An 18,044-nucleotide genomic window follows, 5' to 3' on the forward strand; every position below is an offset into this window, starting at 1 on the left:
GGCTTTATGTGAGTTTCTGTAAGTTGGGCTTACTGATAACACTGATTGAGTTGATATTGGATTGTCACAGATACCAACTCAAGGGAGGTCAAACTGGTGTGTACCTGATGCTTTGCCAACCATCAAGGCAGGGAGGGCTCATGCAGGTGGAGCACAGGTGGCCCTTCTACTGGCTGCAGCTCCAGCTCCACCCCCTTCCCAGAACATAAACCTTCCAGCCTCACTGCATCTCCGCTGGCCAGGAAGGGAAACTCCACACACAAAGGCCTGCAAAGAATAGCACACACAGCTGAAAGGAAATTCAGAGGAGGGAAACTCAGAGGAAAGTGGCCATGGACCTAATCTCAAGCTTTTCCACGGAAACCTGGGTTCTCCTGGCTACCATCCTGGTGCTTCTCTATATGTGAGTAACTGTCCAGGCTTGTCTCCTCTGTGATCTTGGACTTGGGGTGCTAATCAGGTCTCCCTTTCCTCGTCTGTTTTGAAGATCCAAGTTAATGGACCAGAAGTTGCTAAAGCTTTGGGTACTACCAAAAAAAACCTTTTCCCCTTTCTACCTAGAATGAGAATCTCCAAATCATGGAAGAGTCAAGTAACTAATAAACATGATTAATTCCCTGGAAGATTCCTGCCTCTTCTCGGGAACACTCAAATTGGAAACATTTATCAAGTATTCACTCTAGGATTGGGACGGTGAAGACTTCAGCTGCTTTTATCTAGTCATCATTACTTTTTATGGGTCTCACAGTGCAGGAGGGAAAGCAGGTGATGAGTGAATATCACTTTTGGAATCACTGTTATTAGTTATCACCTACATGTTACCTCCCTAGGTTGACTGTCCAGTTCTGAGTCAGTGACTGGCCAGCTCCAGCACTTACTACTCAATCCCTGTGACCTGGTTTCCTCTTTCACTTTACAGATATGGGACTTATTCACATGGACTTTTTAAGAAGCTGGGGATTCCTGGGCCAACACCTCTGCCTTATTTTGGAAATATTCTGTCCTACCGAAAGGTGTGTGTTGTTTGAGCTCCAGCTTTGCTTCTTATGGTGGCAAATCTCAGCTGAATAATATAGTAAAACTGCCCCTCCTCAGGAGGAAGTTCTGAGGTTTCACACTTTCCAGAAATATCACGGGCCCCACCCAGCACATGGCCAATTTTACAACACACCTCTGTTTTTAGCTGTTAGGAGCCTCTGGTTTTGCGGCCTCAGACAGCCCAGCTCTCTAGCTGATTCAGCACAGGACTTGATTTTCCACCCGGTGAGTATTGTGGAGAGGATTTTCTTTCTGCCAGGTGCAGATTCCCAGGAAGGCACCATCCCCCTTAGGAGAAAAGCATGAAGGGGGTGCCCAGCCATGACTCATTAAGCTGTGTACACTACAGTCAGACTTTCCTTTTACTAGCATGTGCTGTGGGTACCCTTTTAAAAGAAATTCCTCCTGGATTGATTGGAAACTTCACTTTCTGAGGCAACCCTAGTACTCACCGTTGAGTAATTTGCACATACTTGAATTCCCTCGAGAACTGCTAACCCCAGCAGTTATTTCCATGCTCTAATCCACCTCTTGTACCGGTGACTATTTTGGAGATTTGAGAGATGGAACAAGAACTTTCTGCTTTACTTCCGTGTCTTCAAAGGAGGCACCTCATGGAGGAGTTTGAGCAGAGAGAGAGTATAATGGAGACTGGGTAGTGGTTGTCGTCGACTTCAGATATTTAACTACTAAATGAACTGTGGGTTAAAAAACAAGGCAGAATTACTTACGGACAATCACTAGAGAGGACATGATTTGGCAAAATTATTAAAATTTTAATTTAACTGAACAGAATGTACTAGGTGGCATATGGACTATGAATTCTGGCTGAGCCTTGATATTAATCCAGCTCTGATGCCTTGCCCAGGGCCTGGCCCCTGAAATGAAGGTCATGAGCTACGTCCATGTGTCCAGGGGGCAGAGCCTTGTGTGCAGGCTGCTCTCTGGCTCAGATTTCCTTTCCTGCAGACATAAGCCTTGTTTCTCAGATCCTGATTCTCCCAACTGAGGTCTTCATTGTCTCATTACTGCCTGTGAACTTCATGAACTGTTTTCTCTCTGAAAAAGCAATAATTTATTTTCCACCTTTCCCGGATGAAACTCCTTAGTAGATGCACTCCGAGACCCACGTTTCTGGCACTTTCTTTTGCATCGTTAAACCATCAAATATCACAGCAGAAAGTTAGCTACAGGAAGGTTTTTGTTGTTGTTTGTTTTTAAGTTACAGAAGTGAAAACTCAGGGCAAGTGTTTTAATCGCACTGTCCTTTGTCCTTTGTGTAGTTGTGGTATCTCCCCATCTTTTCCGTGCTGAGCTGGAAAACTAGAAGGCGATCTACTTTGTCATTCATTCATTCACTCACTCACCACATGCCCTAGATGTTTTGTTTACTGCTAGATCCAAAGAAGTTACTGGCGCCTTAACTCCCTTATTCTGCTAGAATTCTAGAGGGGGCTCATGAGATAAATGGAAAGGCTGCTTAACTAGGAGATGCTTCAGTTTTCTCACTTGTCCCTGGAGGATTAACTCAGAGGGTTATGAGATTTTAGAGACAACACGGTGCTCAAGCAAAAGCCCTCAGAAAGACAAGGAATAATTAGTATTCATTGACAAGGGTAAGTGTTTAGTATCTACAATACTCAAAGAAAATTCGAGTGATTTGAAATTCTCCATTTCAAATATCTCCTCTATTTTGTCTTCTTTCCCTTAAGATGTCTCTGGATAAGTGTTTCCTTGCATTTGCCAGTGGGAAATAGGAAGCCTGATACCATGCGATTCAAGTAATTTTTGTCCTAATTAGAGGTAAAGTTCAATGCATTTAAACTAATAATCCAATTTTTTTTCTTGCAGGGTATTTGGGATTTTGACAATAAATGTTTTAAAAAGTATGGGAAAACGTGGGGGTGAGTACTCTGGAAACTTCCATCGCGTAGACTTGTTATGATGTGGCGCCCCCCCCCCCCCCCCCCCCCCCCCCCCGCCGTGGTGTGGAGGACAATCTCAGTCCAGAGCTTCCTAGGATGAAGTCATCTATCGTAAAGCTTTGGAGGCTTGTTCTACCAGGGATCCCAGATGTCACCAGGTGTCCAGGTCCACAGTCTGAGTCAGGCCTGGAGAGTCACAGGTCATCACTTTGCTCCAGACTTTGAGGCCCAGGGACTCCTAACATCGCTTTATGCCCAGTACCTTGCTCTTCCCCGCTTCGCAATTTTTTCCTTCCTTGGGGCACCTTTAATTGCATAAAGTGCATTATTCCAGAACATTCTAATATCTGCTTACAAATGTATGCTTTTATCGTCTCCCCCATGATTCACTTTTAATTAAAAACCAAAACTCCTTTACCTAAATTTTGGATTTAATATGTCCTTTTCAAAGAAGGACTCGGGTGTATAGGTAACAAGAAAAGGAAACCATTTCTGCTCAGCTTTTAAAAAATTTCTCTGTACTTATGTAGTTTAGTTTGTTGTTTTTAAGTCAAGACTTTTCAGTAGAATTGTGTACTGGTATTGCTTTAACTACTCTATTCCTCTGACTTTGAAGAGATGTGGGATATTTCTAACCCAGAGTGTTTCCGATGGGCTGAAGGACTTGATGATTTTGTAGAGTGGCCCCAGCTGATTGCAGTGGCTGGTCTCTTTTGCAGCTGCTGGAGGTTTGGTGTGAGCAGCAGGAGAGGTGTAACGTGGTGACTATTTGCCAAAAGCAAGCGGGAGAAAGTTCTTCCTCACTGTACCTCTTCATCTTCTCTCATCAAGTTCTCAGAAACCATAGGGCTCTGCTGAGTTGCCATGACCCCAAAAGGCAACGTGATTGCGTGGAAAAACACATAGCACTGGATTGCCACTGGACCAGCTCCAAATGCCCCTCCAACATTTAGTACTTTTGAGCTCTGGATGGAGTCACTCTTTCATAGTAGATCCCAGTTCTCTTTTTAGAAAATGTTTCTCATGTTTAGGTGTAAATAAGAACCACCTGGGAGGGCTTTTTAAAAATTAAGCCTTGGGCCCCACCCGCCAGCAACACTGAACCTGGAGGATCTGGGATGGGGCCCAAGAATCTGAATTTTAACTCAGAGTGTAAGAAATACTAAGGCTGGAGTGATATCATGAGTATAAAGGGTTACCCCAAACCACGATCCCTTCTCCACCCAGGTGTTTTTGAAAAAACATGATGGGAAGAAGGGAAATCATCCAAGAAATATGGTCAGTCAGATGAAAAAGCAGATTAAGTGCCTCCTCAATCCCTTCTGTCACTGCTTCAACACTAAATGCACATGACACTCACTTAAACCCTCTCAGTTTTAGTTCTCATTCATTTTTATATGTGATCACAAAACCATTTGAAATTCCTGTGTGAAGTCAGAGGAATAATAGGTAACATGTAGAAAACCTTCCATTGTGTTCTAGCCATTGCAAACGATTGATAGAGGAAACAAAATGCCGGAAGACAGTGTGATTAACTTAGAGTCGGCCTCGTGCCAGTGGCCCATTCCCATGAACGGGCATCCTGACAGTCAGGAGATCAGGCCAAATTGGGATGTATCACATCTGAGGAGTCAGCTTTGTGTGGTACATGTGTCAAAAGTGGGCCTGCCTAGCTGCTGATGGATGTCACCTACACGGAGCCCTAGGCCCTCTTGGAACCCACGTCGAAGAATAAATATAAATAGTGAAAAGAAAATATTCTAAAAATGAATTTATACATGTTCCTCTGAATTACTTTATTCTCTCAGTCCTTTTGTTTCAAATCCTTGATGCTACCAAGGATATCTCCTTGTTATTTAAAATATGATTTCCTTTAAAAAAGTATAAAGTAAGCGTATTTTTGAAAATAGAGCAAAGAAACCTTTCATAATCCTACTTTCACTTTTGAGCATTCTTAATCTTCTTCCATTTGCAGACACATTGTACATATTTATGATCAGTGTGTCTACAAGTTTCAGCTATTACATCATTGCATTTTTCATGCTTTTGATATATCTTCAAAAATGACAGAATGGGTGGACTCTCCGTAATTAATTATTTTTTTGTTTCAAGTTAATTAACTTGCCTTCAATTATTTACTAAGCTAACTTATGTTTTGATATGAAATATTTTAAAGCCCTACGAATTATGAAGTTGGTATAGGAAATACCCATACACACACCACCTAGACCTAACCCATGTTTTAATGTTATTTCTAACCATGATCTCTAGGAGTAGGGATTATGTAACATCTAGTTGAAAATCTGGACTTCTGGTTGTGGCTCCAGCTGCAGAAACTGGCTCATTAAGTTTAATCAGCTCTGTTTTCCCTACACAGGTTTTTTGATGGTCGACAGCCTGTGTTGGCTATCACAGATCTAGACATGATCAAAACAGTGCTAGTGAAAGAATGTTATTCTGTCTTCACAAACCGGCGGGTAGGCATGCACTTTAAATTTTTAATTAATTAATTATTAAATTTTCATCTTGAAATAATTATAAATTCACAGCATGTTCTCAAAAGAAAAAAATACATGTTATGTACCCTCGTCATGTTTCTCCCAATGATAATATCTTGAAAAATTATAGTACAGTATCAAAGCAGGAAATTGACATTGATTCTATCCACAGAGCTTATTCAGTTTTAATCAGTTTTTTGTGCACTCATTTTTGCGTGTGTGTTGCTGTATGAAAATTTATCATGTATTTATGTTTGTGTAACTACCTCCATCAATATACAGAACTGTTCCATCACCATAACGTTCCCTCCTACTATTCTTTTATAGTCACCGTGAGTACCTTGTCTTTTCCTCTCATCAGGGTCTTTAGCACAGCAAAAATTTTTTTTTTTTAATTTTGATGAGGCCAATTTTGTCTTTTATAGGTTGTACCTTTGATGTCAAGTCTGAAACCTCTACCTAGTCCTAGGTTCCAAAGTTTTTCTCCCTTATTCCTCTAAACAGTATATAGTATTATGTTTTACATTTAAGTCTATGATCTTTTTTTTTTTTTTGCGGTACGCGGGCCTCTTACTGTTGTGGCCTCTCCCGTTGCGGAGCACAGGCTCCGGACGCGCAGGCCCAGCGGCCATGGCTCACAGGCCCAGCCACTCCACAGCATGTGGGATCCTCCTGGACTGGGGCACGAACCCATGTCCCCTGCATCGGCAGGCGGACTCTCAACCACTGCGCCACCAGGGAAGCCCAAGTCTATGATCCATTTTGTGTTGATTTTTGTATAACATGTGACGCTTAGGTCATAGTTCTTTTGTCTTTGGGGTTTTTTTTGGGGTTTTTTGCCTGTAAATGTCTGCGCTTTTCCTCCACCATTTGTGGAAAGATTCCTTCCTTCATTAAATAGCTTTTGCACCATTGTCAAAAATCATTAGGGCCTATTTCTGTGGGTCTATTTCTTGCTCTCTGTTCAGTTCATTGATCTATGTATCTATCCCTCCCCCAGTACCTCACAATCTTGATGACTGTACTTGCACAGTAAGTCTTAGCAAGTAGAATATCGCTCCCACTTAATATTTTTCAGAATTGTTTTAACTATTTTAGGTCCTTTGCCTTTCCCTACAAATTTAGGATAAGCTAATCTATGTTTGCAAAATACTTGCTGAGGTTTTGATAAGAATTGAATTAACCCTTACATCAACTTGGGGAAAATCTATATTTTTACTAGGTCACATCTTTGAATCTATGAACATAGTATTGTTTCTCAATTTATTTAGGCTTTCTTTGCTCATTTCACAGCAGTTTGTAGTATTCAGCATGAGATTTCATACATATTTTGTTTTATTTACACCTAAATTATTTCATTTTCTTTAGAGTGATTGTAAATGGTACTGTGTTTTAAATGTGTTGTCACATATTCATTGTTATCATATAGAAATGGGGTTGAGTTTTGTGTGTTGATCTTATATGCTGCTAACTCGCTCAGGTCATTTATTAGTTCTAGAGGTTTCCCTATTATTTCCTTGAGAATTTCTATACTGACAATTATGTCAACTGAAAATAGGAACACTTTTTTCTTTTCCAATCGGTATGCCTTTCATTTATTTTTCTTGTCTTGCTGCACTAGCTAGAACTCACTGCACTAGTTCAAACTTTTTATAATGTAGGAAACGAATGGTGCATTTTTCCTGAGCTTTCACCACCTACATTTTTTTATTTGTTTATTTTGGACAAAAGAATTGTATATACTCAAAACATGATGCTTTGATATATGTATATGTTGTGAAATGATTACCACAGACTAATTAACACATACATCCCCCCTCATGATCACCTTTTGTGTGTGAGTGGTATGAACGTTTGAGATCTACTCTTTCAGTAAATTTCAAGTGTGCATTACAGTATTATTAACTAGAGTCACCATACTGTAAATTAGGTCTCCATTTATTCACCTGATAACTGAAAATTTGTACCCTTTGATCAACATCTTCTCCCCTTCCCCCTGCCCCATCTCCCACTAGCCTCTGCTAAGCACGATTCTTCTCTATGTTACTATCAGTGTGAATTTTTTTGGTTTTTTTTAGATTCCATGTATAAGTGAGATCATGTGATATTTATCCTTCTGTGTCTGGCTTAATTCACTTAGTGTGTTGTCCTCAAGGTTCATCCATGTTGTAGCAAATGGCAGGATTTTCTTTTTTAAAGCTGAATAACATTCCATTATATATATAATTATTCACACACACGCACACATTTCTATATCCATTCATCTGTTCATCTACATTTAGAGGGATTGTAGGTCAGACTTACTGTTGCCATTTTCTTAATCCAGGTGTTTCATAGATTCTTTGTGTCTTCCTTTTCTCTTCTTCTTGTCTCCTTTGTTATTTCATGATTTTTTTATAGTGGTATCTTTGATTCCTTCCTCTTTATCTCCTTATCAACTATAGGTTTTACTTACTGGTTAGTGAAGCTTACAGAAAACATCTTATACATACATATAACAGCCTATTTATTCTCATTCAAAAGCTGAATGTTTTTACTCTCCCTCCCCTACTTATTTTATGTTTTTGATGTCACAGTTTATAGTTGATCCTTGAACAGTGTTGGGGTTAGGGGTGCTAACCTTCCCTGTAGTCAATTTGCATATAACTTATAGTCCGTCCTCTGTTATGTGGTTCCTTTGTATTTGAGGTTCCTCGGTCCGTGGTTTCATATCCACAGATTCAACCAATCATGGATCATGTAGTACTGTAGTATTTACTATTGCAAAAAATGCACCTGTAAGTGGACCTGCATAGTTCAAGCCTGAATTGATTAAGGGTGAATTGTACATCTTTTTATATTGTGTATCTATTAACAAATTATTTTAGCTATACTTTTTAAAAACTCTTTTGTCTTTTAACATTTACCCTAGAGTCATAAGTGACTTGCACACCACCATTACAATATTACTGTATTCTGAATTTGACTGTATATTTACATTTACTAGTGAGTTTTATTATTTCATATGATTTCATATTACTAGTTAGTGTTCTGTCTTTTCAGCTTGAAGACCTTCCTTGTAAGGCTGTTCTAGTAGTGACAAATTCTTTCTGCGTTTGTTTGTCTAAAAATTTCTTTATTCCTCCCTCATTTCTGAAGGATCCCTTTTTTGGGAAAAGTATTCTTGGTTGGTTATTTTTTCATTAAATGTTTTATATATTTTAACAATGAACTCATTTGGACCTGGGATATTTTATGGAGAGATTTTAAGTTAGTACTTCAATTTATTTACTTGATCTTTGCAAAGTACTGACTTTTTTTTTTTGCTATAGTTTTTTTGTTTTGTTTCGTTTTGCTTTGTTTTTGGCATATGCCCTTTATCAAGTAGAGGGAGTTTCCCTCTCCTCCTAGTTTATGAGTTTTCATCATGAATGGGTGTTGGAAATATCCGTTTTAAAACAAAATTTTATTTTGGAAGAATGTGGAAATTTCCAAGCAGCTCGGTTTGATAGGCCAGTCCCAAGTTGAGAAATAGAATTACCTTTTTTCCTTCTTATCCTGGGCAAAAAATATAGGGGAAAATGTTTTTTGTGTAATTGCATTATTTCTTCAGACTAGCAAATAGATTCCTAATCTTTCAAGTGTTTTTAGAAACAATCACCATATCAAGACACCCCTTTTTCCACTTGCTCAGGCTTTAGATATATGTAAAGACAGAACTTGTCTGAGTCAACATACACTTTGCCAAGGCTATCTGGCTATCTGTCACCAATACCCTTGTACTTTGCACAGCCCAGGAGGATGAACTAGGTCTTATGCCTGTCTATTCCTCTGGAAGAACAGTTTTCCTACTATGTGGGTCGTTTCATTTAAAAGGAGATTGGCATATAAAGTCTGGAAATGATGTCTGGTGGCTGGATGTCTCCTTGACCCTCACAGGAAGCTATGCATTTGGGATAAATATTTATTGAGCATCTAGCATAGGGCCTGCTTCCAAGTAGACAGTCACTAAATATTTGTTGAATAGTTGGTGCACATTGAACACAATTTCCAAAAATGTCGAGACTTTCAAAACTTATGTAGGGTAAAATGTGTTTTTTTCAACTCTAGACGTTTGGTCCAGTGGGAGTTATGAAAAATGCCATCTCACTGGCTGAGGATGAACAATGGAAGAAAATACGATCATTGCTGTGTCCAACCTTCACCAGTGGAAAGCTCAAGCAGGTAAGAAAAGAAGAGGACTTTCAATTAGAAACTTAAAGAATAAGGTAGAAAATAAAATCACAGTCCTTTTCCAGGGAGGAGGCTACTAAATTTGAGCTTCCTAAAATAGCCTTTTATCTTCACCTCCTAGAAGAGACATTATGAGATTCCTTATCAAATGTCACTGCTCCATTCATGGGAAAGTCAGGTCCTTCTAGGACTTGAGTCTCCACATTTAACCTCGGGTGGTGTTTATTTTGTGTCTAGATGTTCCCCATCATTAGCACGTACGGAGATGTGTTGGTGAGGAACCTGAGAAAGGAAGCAGAGAAAGGCAAGCCCATCACCGTGAAAGAGTAAGTAGGGGTGAGGCTGCTGGTACGTGAGCTCCACTGAGACCCTCCAGCTGCCTGCCAGGGAGCCAGATTCCCACTGCTGAGTTACGGTAGTGACCAGACAGAAGTAGGTATGTGGTGGTACAACTCCCAAAGGCCCATCCCAGAAAGAGAGGTGGCTCACCAAAAAAAAAGCAGGACAGCCAGGAGAGAAGGAAGAAACGTGACTGCACCAATCTTGAGTGTGGATGGCATGGAATGGTGGCAGGGAAGAGACTTGGTACATACTGGTAGGCAGTGGGTGACAGACAGTCATCACAATATGGGACTCGGAACAACTTAGATCTCTTCAGAGTCTGGCTGAGGACACCTGCAAATGCTGAATGTTAAATCTTGCCACCACTCCCCTTTCTGTCAGTCCCAAAAGACAGAAGGCCTCATACAGGCTATGGGTAGGATGACCATAGAATTGACCATTTTTACTCTTTACCTTTTACAGAAATGAGTCTGCCCTCTGGGCAACCACAGACCACTGGAGCTGAGGAAGTGTGGGTCTTTCAGGATCCTTAGCAGGGGTGTAAGACAGTGAGGGATGATGTTCCTGGCAACTCAGAACAGGGTGCTGCTGTTCTGTAATTCACTGAAGAGGAATCAGCTCTGAGCACAGGTTCTGTGGTGAGGCAAGATCCAGATCAATGATCAACGTCCCCTTTCTTGACTCCCCCAGGATGAGTTAATTTTACACCCTTGGTTCTGCTCAGACACAGTCCTTATACACCTATTATTGCCTGTAGTTAAAACACACTACTGTACTTTGTCTGATTATGGGTGTCTATCCCTGTATGACTGAGCTCCTTGAGTTTGTGGGGGGACGTCTAACTTGCCTTAGTGTCCCCAGCCCTCCTGGCACAGGGCCAGCTGCATCACTGGCACCTCAGACACACCTCATGTGTGAGTGATAGTAGCATAGACTCTTCCATGGACCAACAGGTGGTTCTGAAAGAGTGTGGCTCTCTACCTGCCTTGTCTGGGCATCTGATTGTACATGCACTTCTTGTTATATGTGTTGGGTAAGGAGAGTAAAGAGGTGTTGCTTTTAGTTGTTCCTATCTTTCTCTACTCAGCTTCTTTGGGGCCTACAGCATGGATGTGATTACTGGCACAGCATTTGGAGTGAACATTGATTCCCTCAACAGCCCACAAGATCCCTTTTTGAAATATACTAAGAAGCTCTTGAGATTTGATTTCCTTGATCCACTCCTTTTCTTTTCAGGTATGTGGACCAGTATATTTCTTTTTCTTTCCTTCGTTCGTTCGTTCCTTCCTTCCTCCCTTCCATCTCTTTCTTCCTTTTATAGATATCTATATTGAGATATAATTTATATACCATGTAATTCACCCATTTAAAATGTACGATTCAATAATATTTAGAACCTAAGTGTCTGTTGACATATGGATGAAGACAGCGTGGTAGGTATACGTACGTGCGTGTGGGTGTGTGTGCGCACGCAGTGGAGTTCTAGTAAGCCATCAAAAGGAAGGAAATCCTGCCATTTGCATAATGTGGATATACCTTGAAGGTATTATGATAAGTGAAATAAGTCAGACAGAGAAAGACAAACACTTAAATGCTAAATCAAAAAGAAGAAAATCAAACTCATAGAAGAACTATTTCATAGTTTTTTTTGTTTTGTTTTGTTTTGTTTTTTTATTTATTTCATAGTTTTGATTTACCAGAAGTGGGGTGGGGTGGTGGGGGAAGTGAATGAAGGTGGTCAAAAGGTACAAACTTTGAGTTATAACATAAATAAATACTGGTGGTATGATGTGCAATGTGACTACAGTTAAAACCGCTATATGATATATTGGGGTGCTGCTAGGGCATAGAGCTTTGCTTATTGCACCTTTGTGGTATAAGTTTTGAAATCAGGAAGTATGAGTCCTGCAACTTATTTCCTTTTTTTTTTTTCCCCAATATTGGTTTGGCTCTTCTGGGCCCCTTGAAATTCCATATGAATTTTAAATTCAGCTTGTAAATTTCTACAAGGAAGCCAGCTAGGATTCTGACAGGGAATGTGTTAAATCTGTGGATTTGCTATCTTGACAATGTTAAGTCAAGATAGCAAATGTTAAATATTAAATCCTGATACATGAACATGGGATGTTTTTCATTTACTTCGATCTTTATTCCAACAATGTTGCGGTTTTCAGAGTAGAAATTTTGCACTTTTTTGTTAACTTATTCCTAAGTATTCTATTTTTTACTTTATTATAAATGGAGTTATTTTCTTAATTTCACTTTTGGATTACTTATTGCAAGGTATAGAAATACAGTTGATTTTTGTGTATTGGTCTTGTATCCTGAAACCCTGCTGAACTTGTTAATTAGTTCTAATAAGTTTTTAGTGGAGTCTTTATAATTTTCTATATACAAGATTATGTTATCTTATGATAGAGATCGTTTACATCTTCATTTCCTATATGGATACGTTTTATTTCTTTTTCTTCCCTAATTCTCCTGGCTAGGACCTCTAGTACAATGTCGAGAAGAAGTGGTGAGAGAAGCTTCCTTGTCTTGCTCTTAAACTTAGAGGAAATCATCCAGTCTTTGACGATTAAGTATTGCGTTATATGTGGGTTTTTAGTAGATGGCCTTCATCAGGTTGAGGAAATTCCCTTCTGTTCCTTTTTGCTGAGTGTTATTATCACAGGAGGGTGTTGGATTTTGTCAGTTGCTTTTACTGTATATTTAGATGGTCATATGGTTTTGTTCTTTATGCTATTGAAACTGTGTATTACACAACCTTGCATTCCTTGAATGAAACCCCCCTTTGTTGTGGTGTATACCTCTTTTTATATTTTGCTGGATTCATTTGTTGAGGATTTGTGCATCCATGTTTCTCTCTGAGCACTCCCTTTGCAACATTCCATCAGTTTTGGTATGTCTTGACTTCATTTTTATTCGCTTCAAAGTAATTCCTGATTGCCCTTTTGATTTCTTCTACAACCCATTGGTTATTTAGGAGTGTATTGTTTAATTTCCACACATTTGTGCGTTTCCCGATTTTCTTTCTATTTTTGATTTCAAATTACATTCCATTATGGTTGAAAGACATACACTGTATTAAATCTCTCCCATTATTTTTTTGAACACCATGATTAATTGAAGTAGCAGACTATGGTCTGTTTTATCCAAAGAAACTGTAGTTCAGTAGATAAAAGTCAATGAAGTCCAAAATGTAATCCTGTTCCTCTGGTCACGTGAAAGATAGAGGGAGGACCACTGATCTCACTACTACAGTGATGACCCCTATATGTGGACTTGCCCTTGCTCAGGCCTCGGCTTGGAAGTCTGAGCAAAGGTCATAGAGGGACTGGTCCTGGTTGAGATCCCTGGTGTCTCTTACTCTCTGATTGGTAGTGCAAATTATAATTGCTCCAGGTAAATTTTGCATTTTTACTCTGCTTTCCTTTTATCTCTTCCCTTACAGCACTTTTTCCGTTCCTTCGTCCAGTCTTTGAAATATTAAATCTCTCTGTGTTTCCAAAAAATGCTGTGAATTTTATCACAAAATCTATAAAAAGGATGAAAGAAAGTCGCCTCAAAGATAAAGAAACGGTAAAATCTGGTGGTGGTGACATGAGGGTGTTCACCTTTTGGTAATTTATTGAGCTGTACACACATGACTTATGCACATCTCAGCACTTTTAAAGGTAGGTAGAGAACTACAGATTTTAGAGTAGAAGAGTTCTAAACTTTGGGGGTAAATAAATATATAATTTACCTTTGGGGGTAAGTTCTTTTGGGAAGAAGATAAGAAAATGAGTCAGAGAGAACTGTTTAAGTTTAAAATAGGTGTGCCAATTAGTATATCACTGCATAAATATGGTTGTTAAGACTTTACCATTTCCCTTCAATAAATTGTCAAAGGATAAAAATTACTGTTTATAAATATTAGATTGGCAAAGAATCACTTCAAATCCGATTCTCCTATTTTATAGATTTTCCGATGGAATGCCCCATCAGGCACCTGGCGGAGGGTAGTCTGTGTTAAATTCGAGCCCTCTCATAGGCTGGAGTGGGCAGGGGTCTTCTGCTGGCAATGAGACTGCAAGCTGGTTAAGCCAGCTTTGCCTCATGAGGCCTGGAGGCCAGCACAAGGGTGTCTGCAGGTCAGGGGGACAGGGCTGGGTATCCCAGGAAAGCACTGAAAGCTGTGTAGCAATCTGGAAGGATGGGGCTCTTGAAGGTGCTTCTACAAAAGCTGCCAGTGAACTCTGCAAATGTCTGGGTGTTAATTGATGTGGCCATTCCTTAAAAATTAAAGCTGGAGGGAAAAAAAAGATTGAGGTTTTTTCTTCTTGCTCTCCTGAGCAAACAGGTATGACAGGAGAGAGAGCAGGTAACTCTTTGGTTAAGAAGCTGTTTCAAAAACCAGAGAAACCAAAGATCAGAGAGAGTGAGGACCAAAAAGCAGTTTGGCGTGATGGCTGGGTTTCTCTCAAGGAAACATCATGATCTCCAAGATATGTAGGTGGATGTTTTGTTCACTGAGGCCTCAGTCAGTACTAGTCAGCCTTCTGCTCTTTAAGGGGCCGTATTCTCAGGAAAGAGGTGAAATATACACTCCTGATTTATTTCTGACTTCACAGGTGACTTTCAGTCACTGAAATTTGTCTTTCTGTTTCTAGCATCGATCGGATCTTCTTCAGCTGATGATTAACTCTCAGAATTCCAAAGATGTGGACACCCGTAAAGGTAACCAGGGAGAGCTTACGAGGGGCCGCTGTGGGGAGGCGCAGAGCTAGGGTGTGGTTCTAAAAATGTGCAGGAAGTTTTCCAGGCAGCTGGAGATTTTTGCCTAATTGAAGGAAGACACGTGGTCAGACAGAAATGGTAGCCAGAGGTACTTTCTAGAAGTACGCAGGCACAACCTTGTTCAGAGCTCGAAGGGCAAGTATAACAAGGATGTCATGCCCATCAGTCAGTCATGGTCTGTGGATCACCTACAGCCGAACCTCTGGGGAGCTTGTTTCCAATGTCAATTCTCAGGCTCCTCTGGACCCAATGAGTCAGAACCTCTGCCTGGAAATTTGCATCAAGGCTTCATCCCATCAGGAGGAACATTGCCCCAGTGTTGATGACCTTAACTTGGAACACTTGGTTAAAGTTGTGTTCACTAGCTTAGTCTACTGTGAAGTTCAATTTTTTCCTTTGTCATTAACAAGCAGCTGGTGGGAGAAACCTTTGAGACTGGAAATATAGTGTTCCTCTTCAAATTGTCGCCCACTAGTCTTACCACCCATGGATGGTTTTTGACTGAAAACTTCATTACTGTGATGTTTGCAAAATGAATTTGTAATTTCATCATTCTTCTGTATTTATCAGTTGATGTTCTATTTTAAGGGAGAGATTTCCATTCTCCCCCATCATTTATTTATTTATCTATATCAGTACATTCTCATGTGTAATTTACTCTCATATCATTTTTTTAACATCTTTATTGGAGTATAATTGCTTTACAATGGTGTGTTAGTTTCTGCTTTATAACAAAGTGAGTCAGTTATACATATACATATGTTCCCATATCTCTTCCCTCTTGCATCTCCCTCCCTCCCACCCTCCCTATCCCACCCCTCTAGGTAGACACAAAGCACCGAGCTGATCTCCCTGTGCTATGCAGCTGCTTCCCACTAGCTATCTATTTTACGTTTGGTAGTGTATATATGTCCGTGCCACTTTCTTACTTCGTCCCAGCTTACCCTTCCCCCTCCCCGTATCCTCAAGTCCATTCTCTAGTAGGTCTGTGTCTTTATTCCCGTCTTGCCCCTAGGCTCTTCATGAGCTTTTTTTTTTTCTTTCCTTAGATTCCATATATATGTGTTAGCATACAGTATTTGTTTTTCTCTTTCTGACTTACTTCACTCTGTATGACAGACTCTAGGTCTATCCACCTCACTACAAATAACTCAATTTCATTTCTTTTTATGGCTGAGTAATACTCCATTGTATATATGTGCCACATCTTCTTTACCCATTCATTTGTTGATGGACACTTAGGTTGCTTCCATGTCCTGGCTATTGTAAACAGTGCTGCAGTGAACATTGTGGTACATGACTCTTTTTGAATTATGGTTTTCTCAAGGTATATGCCCAGTAGTGGGATTGCTGGGTCATATGGTAGTTCTATTTTTAATTTTTTAAGGAACCTCCATAGTGTTCTCCATAGTGGCTGTATCAATTTACATTGCCACCAACAGTGCAAGAGTGTTCCCTTTTCCCCACACCCTCTCCAGCATTTATTGTTTCTAGATTTTTTGATGATGGCCATTCTGACCGGTGTGAGATGATATCTCATTGTAGTTTTGATTTGCATTTCTCTAATGATTAATGATGTTGAGGATTCTCTCATGTGTTTGCTGGCAATCTGTATATCTTCTTTGGAGAAATGTCTATTTAGGTCTTCTGCCCATTTTTGGATTGGGTTGTTTGTTTTTTTAATGTTGAGCTGCATGAGCTGCTTGTAAATTTTGGAGATTAATCCTTTGTCAGTTGCTTCATTTGCAAATATTTTCTCCCATTCTGAGGGTTGTCTTTTTGTCTTGTTTATGGTTTCCTTTGCTGTGCAAAAGCTTTGAAGTTTCATGAGGTCCCATTTGTTTATTTTTGTTTTTATTTCCATTTCTCTAGGAGGTGGGTCAAAAAGGATCTTGCTGTGATTGATGTCATAGAGTGTTCTGCCCATGTTTTCCTCTAAGAGTTTGATCATGTCTGGCCTTACATTTAGGCCTTTAATCCATTTTGAGTTTATTTTTGTGTATGGTGTTAGGGAGTGTTCTAATGTCATACTTTTACATGTACCTGTCCAGTTTTCCCACCACCACTTATTGAAGAGGCTGTCTTTTCTCCACTGTATATTCTTGCCTCCTTTACCAAAGATAAGGTGACCATATGTGCATGGGTTTATCTCTGGGCTTTCTACCCTGTTCCATTGATCTATATTCCTGTTTTTGTGCCAGTACCATACTGTCTTGATTACTGTAGCTTTGTAGTATAGTCTGAAGTCAGGGAGCCTGATTCTTCCAGCTCCGTTTTTCTTTCTCAAGATTGCTTTGGCTATTCGGGGTCTTTTGAGTTTCCATACAAATTGAGAAATTTTTTGTTCTAGTTCTGTGAAAAATGCCATTGGTAGTTTGATAGGGATTGCATTAAATCTGTAGATTGCTTTGGGTAGTAGAGTCATTTTCACAACGTTGATTCTTCCAATCCAAGAACATGGTATATCTCTCCATCTATTTGTATCACCTTTAATTTCTTTCATCAGTGTCTTACAGTCTTCTGCATCCAGGTTTTTTGTCTCCTTAGGTAGGTTTATTCCTAGATATTTTATTCTTTTTGTTGCAGTGGTAAATGGGAGTGTTTTCTTAATTTCACTTTCAGATTTTTCATCATTAGTTTATTCTCATATCATTTTTAACTTTGATTCTAAAATTCTCTCAGGTGTGTCCACTGGATCCCTTTTAAGTAGGCTCCTGTATCCTTTTTTATTTCTTTTTTTATTCTTAAATGGTTTTTTTTCCAATAGACTATTCTTAGAGCAGTTTGGTTCACAGCAAAATTGAGGGGAAAGTACAGAGATTTCAAACATACATCCTCCCCCCACCTACACACAGCCTCTTCCACTATCAAAAGATCACATCAAAGTACAATTGTTACAGTCAATGAACCTACACTGACATATTATTACCACCAAAAGTCCATAGTTTACATTAGTGTTCATTCTTGGTGTTGTCCTTTTTATGGGTTTTGACAAATGTACAATGACGTGTATCCACCATTATAGTATATAGAGTATCATTTTCTGAGAACTTCCTCGCTTTCTTTTTTTTATTGGAGTATAGTTGCTTTACAATATTGTGTTAGTTTCTGCTGTACAATGAAGTGAATCAGCTATATGTATACATATATCCCCTCCCTCTCGGACGTCCTTTCCATCCCCCACCATCCCGCCCAACTAGGTCATCACAGAACACCGAGCTGAGCTCCCTGTGCTATACTGCAGGGT

The 18,044-nt window shown here is 39.6% G+C and overlaps 1 protein-coding gene across 1 annotated transcript in view; it reads left to right on the plus strand.

The window, feature by feature from the left end:
• Window positions 1-332: 332 nt before the first annotated feature.
• Window positions 333-18,044, plus strand: part of LOC136135041 (cytochrome P450 3A29-like) — a 28,629-nt gene continuing 10,917 nt past the window's right edge. Inside the window, exons 1-9 of the mRNA XM_065892855.1 lie at window positions 333-403; window positions 920-1,013; window positions 2,890-2,942; window positions 5,341-5,440; window positions 9,551-9,664; window positions 9,911-9,999; window positions 11,103-11,251; window positions 13,470-13,597; window positions 14,671-14,737. Of these exons, the coding sequence (XP_065748927.1) occupies window positions 333-403; window positions 920-1,013; window positions 2,890-2,942; window positions 5,341-5,440; window positions 9,551-9,664; window positions 9,911-9,999; window positions 11,103-11,251; window positions 13,470-13,597; window positions 14,671-14,737 (865 nt within the window). The remainder of the gene's footprint in view (window positions 404-919; window positions 1,014-2,889; window positions 2,943-5,340; window positions 5,441-9,550; window positions 9,665-9,910; window positions 10,000-11,102; window positions 11,252-13,469; window positions 13,598-14,670; window positions 14,738-18,044) is intronic.

The sequence above is a fragment of the Phocoena phocoena genome, chromosome 15 (assembly GCF_963924675.1).
Source record: "Phocoena phocoena chromosome 15, mPhoPho1.1, whole genome shotgun sequence".
Taxonomy (NCBI): Eukaryota; Metazoa; Chordata; class Mammalia; order Artiodactyla; family Phocoenidae; genus Phocoena; species Phocoena phocoena.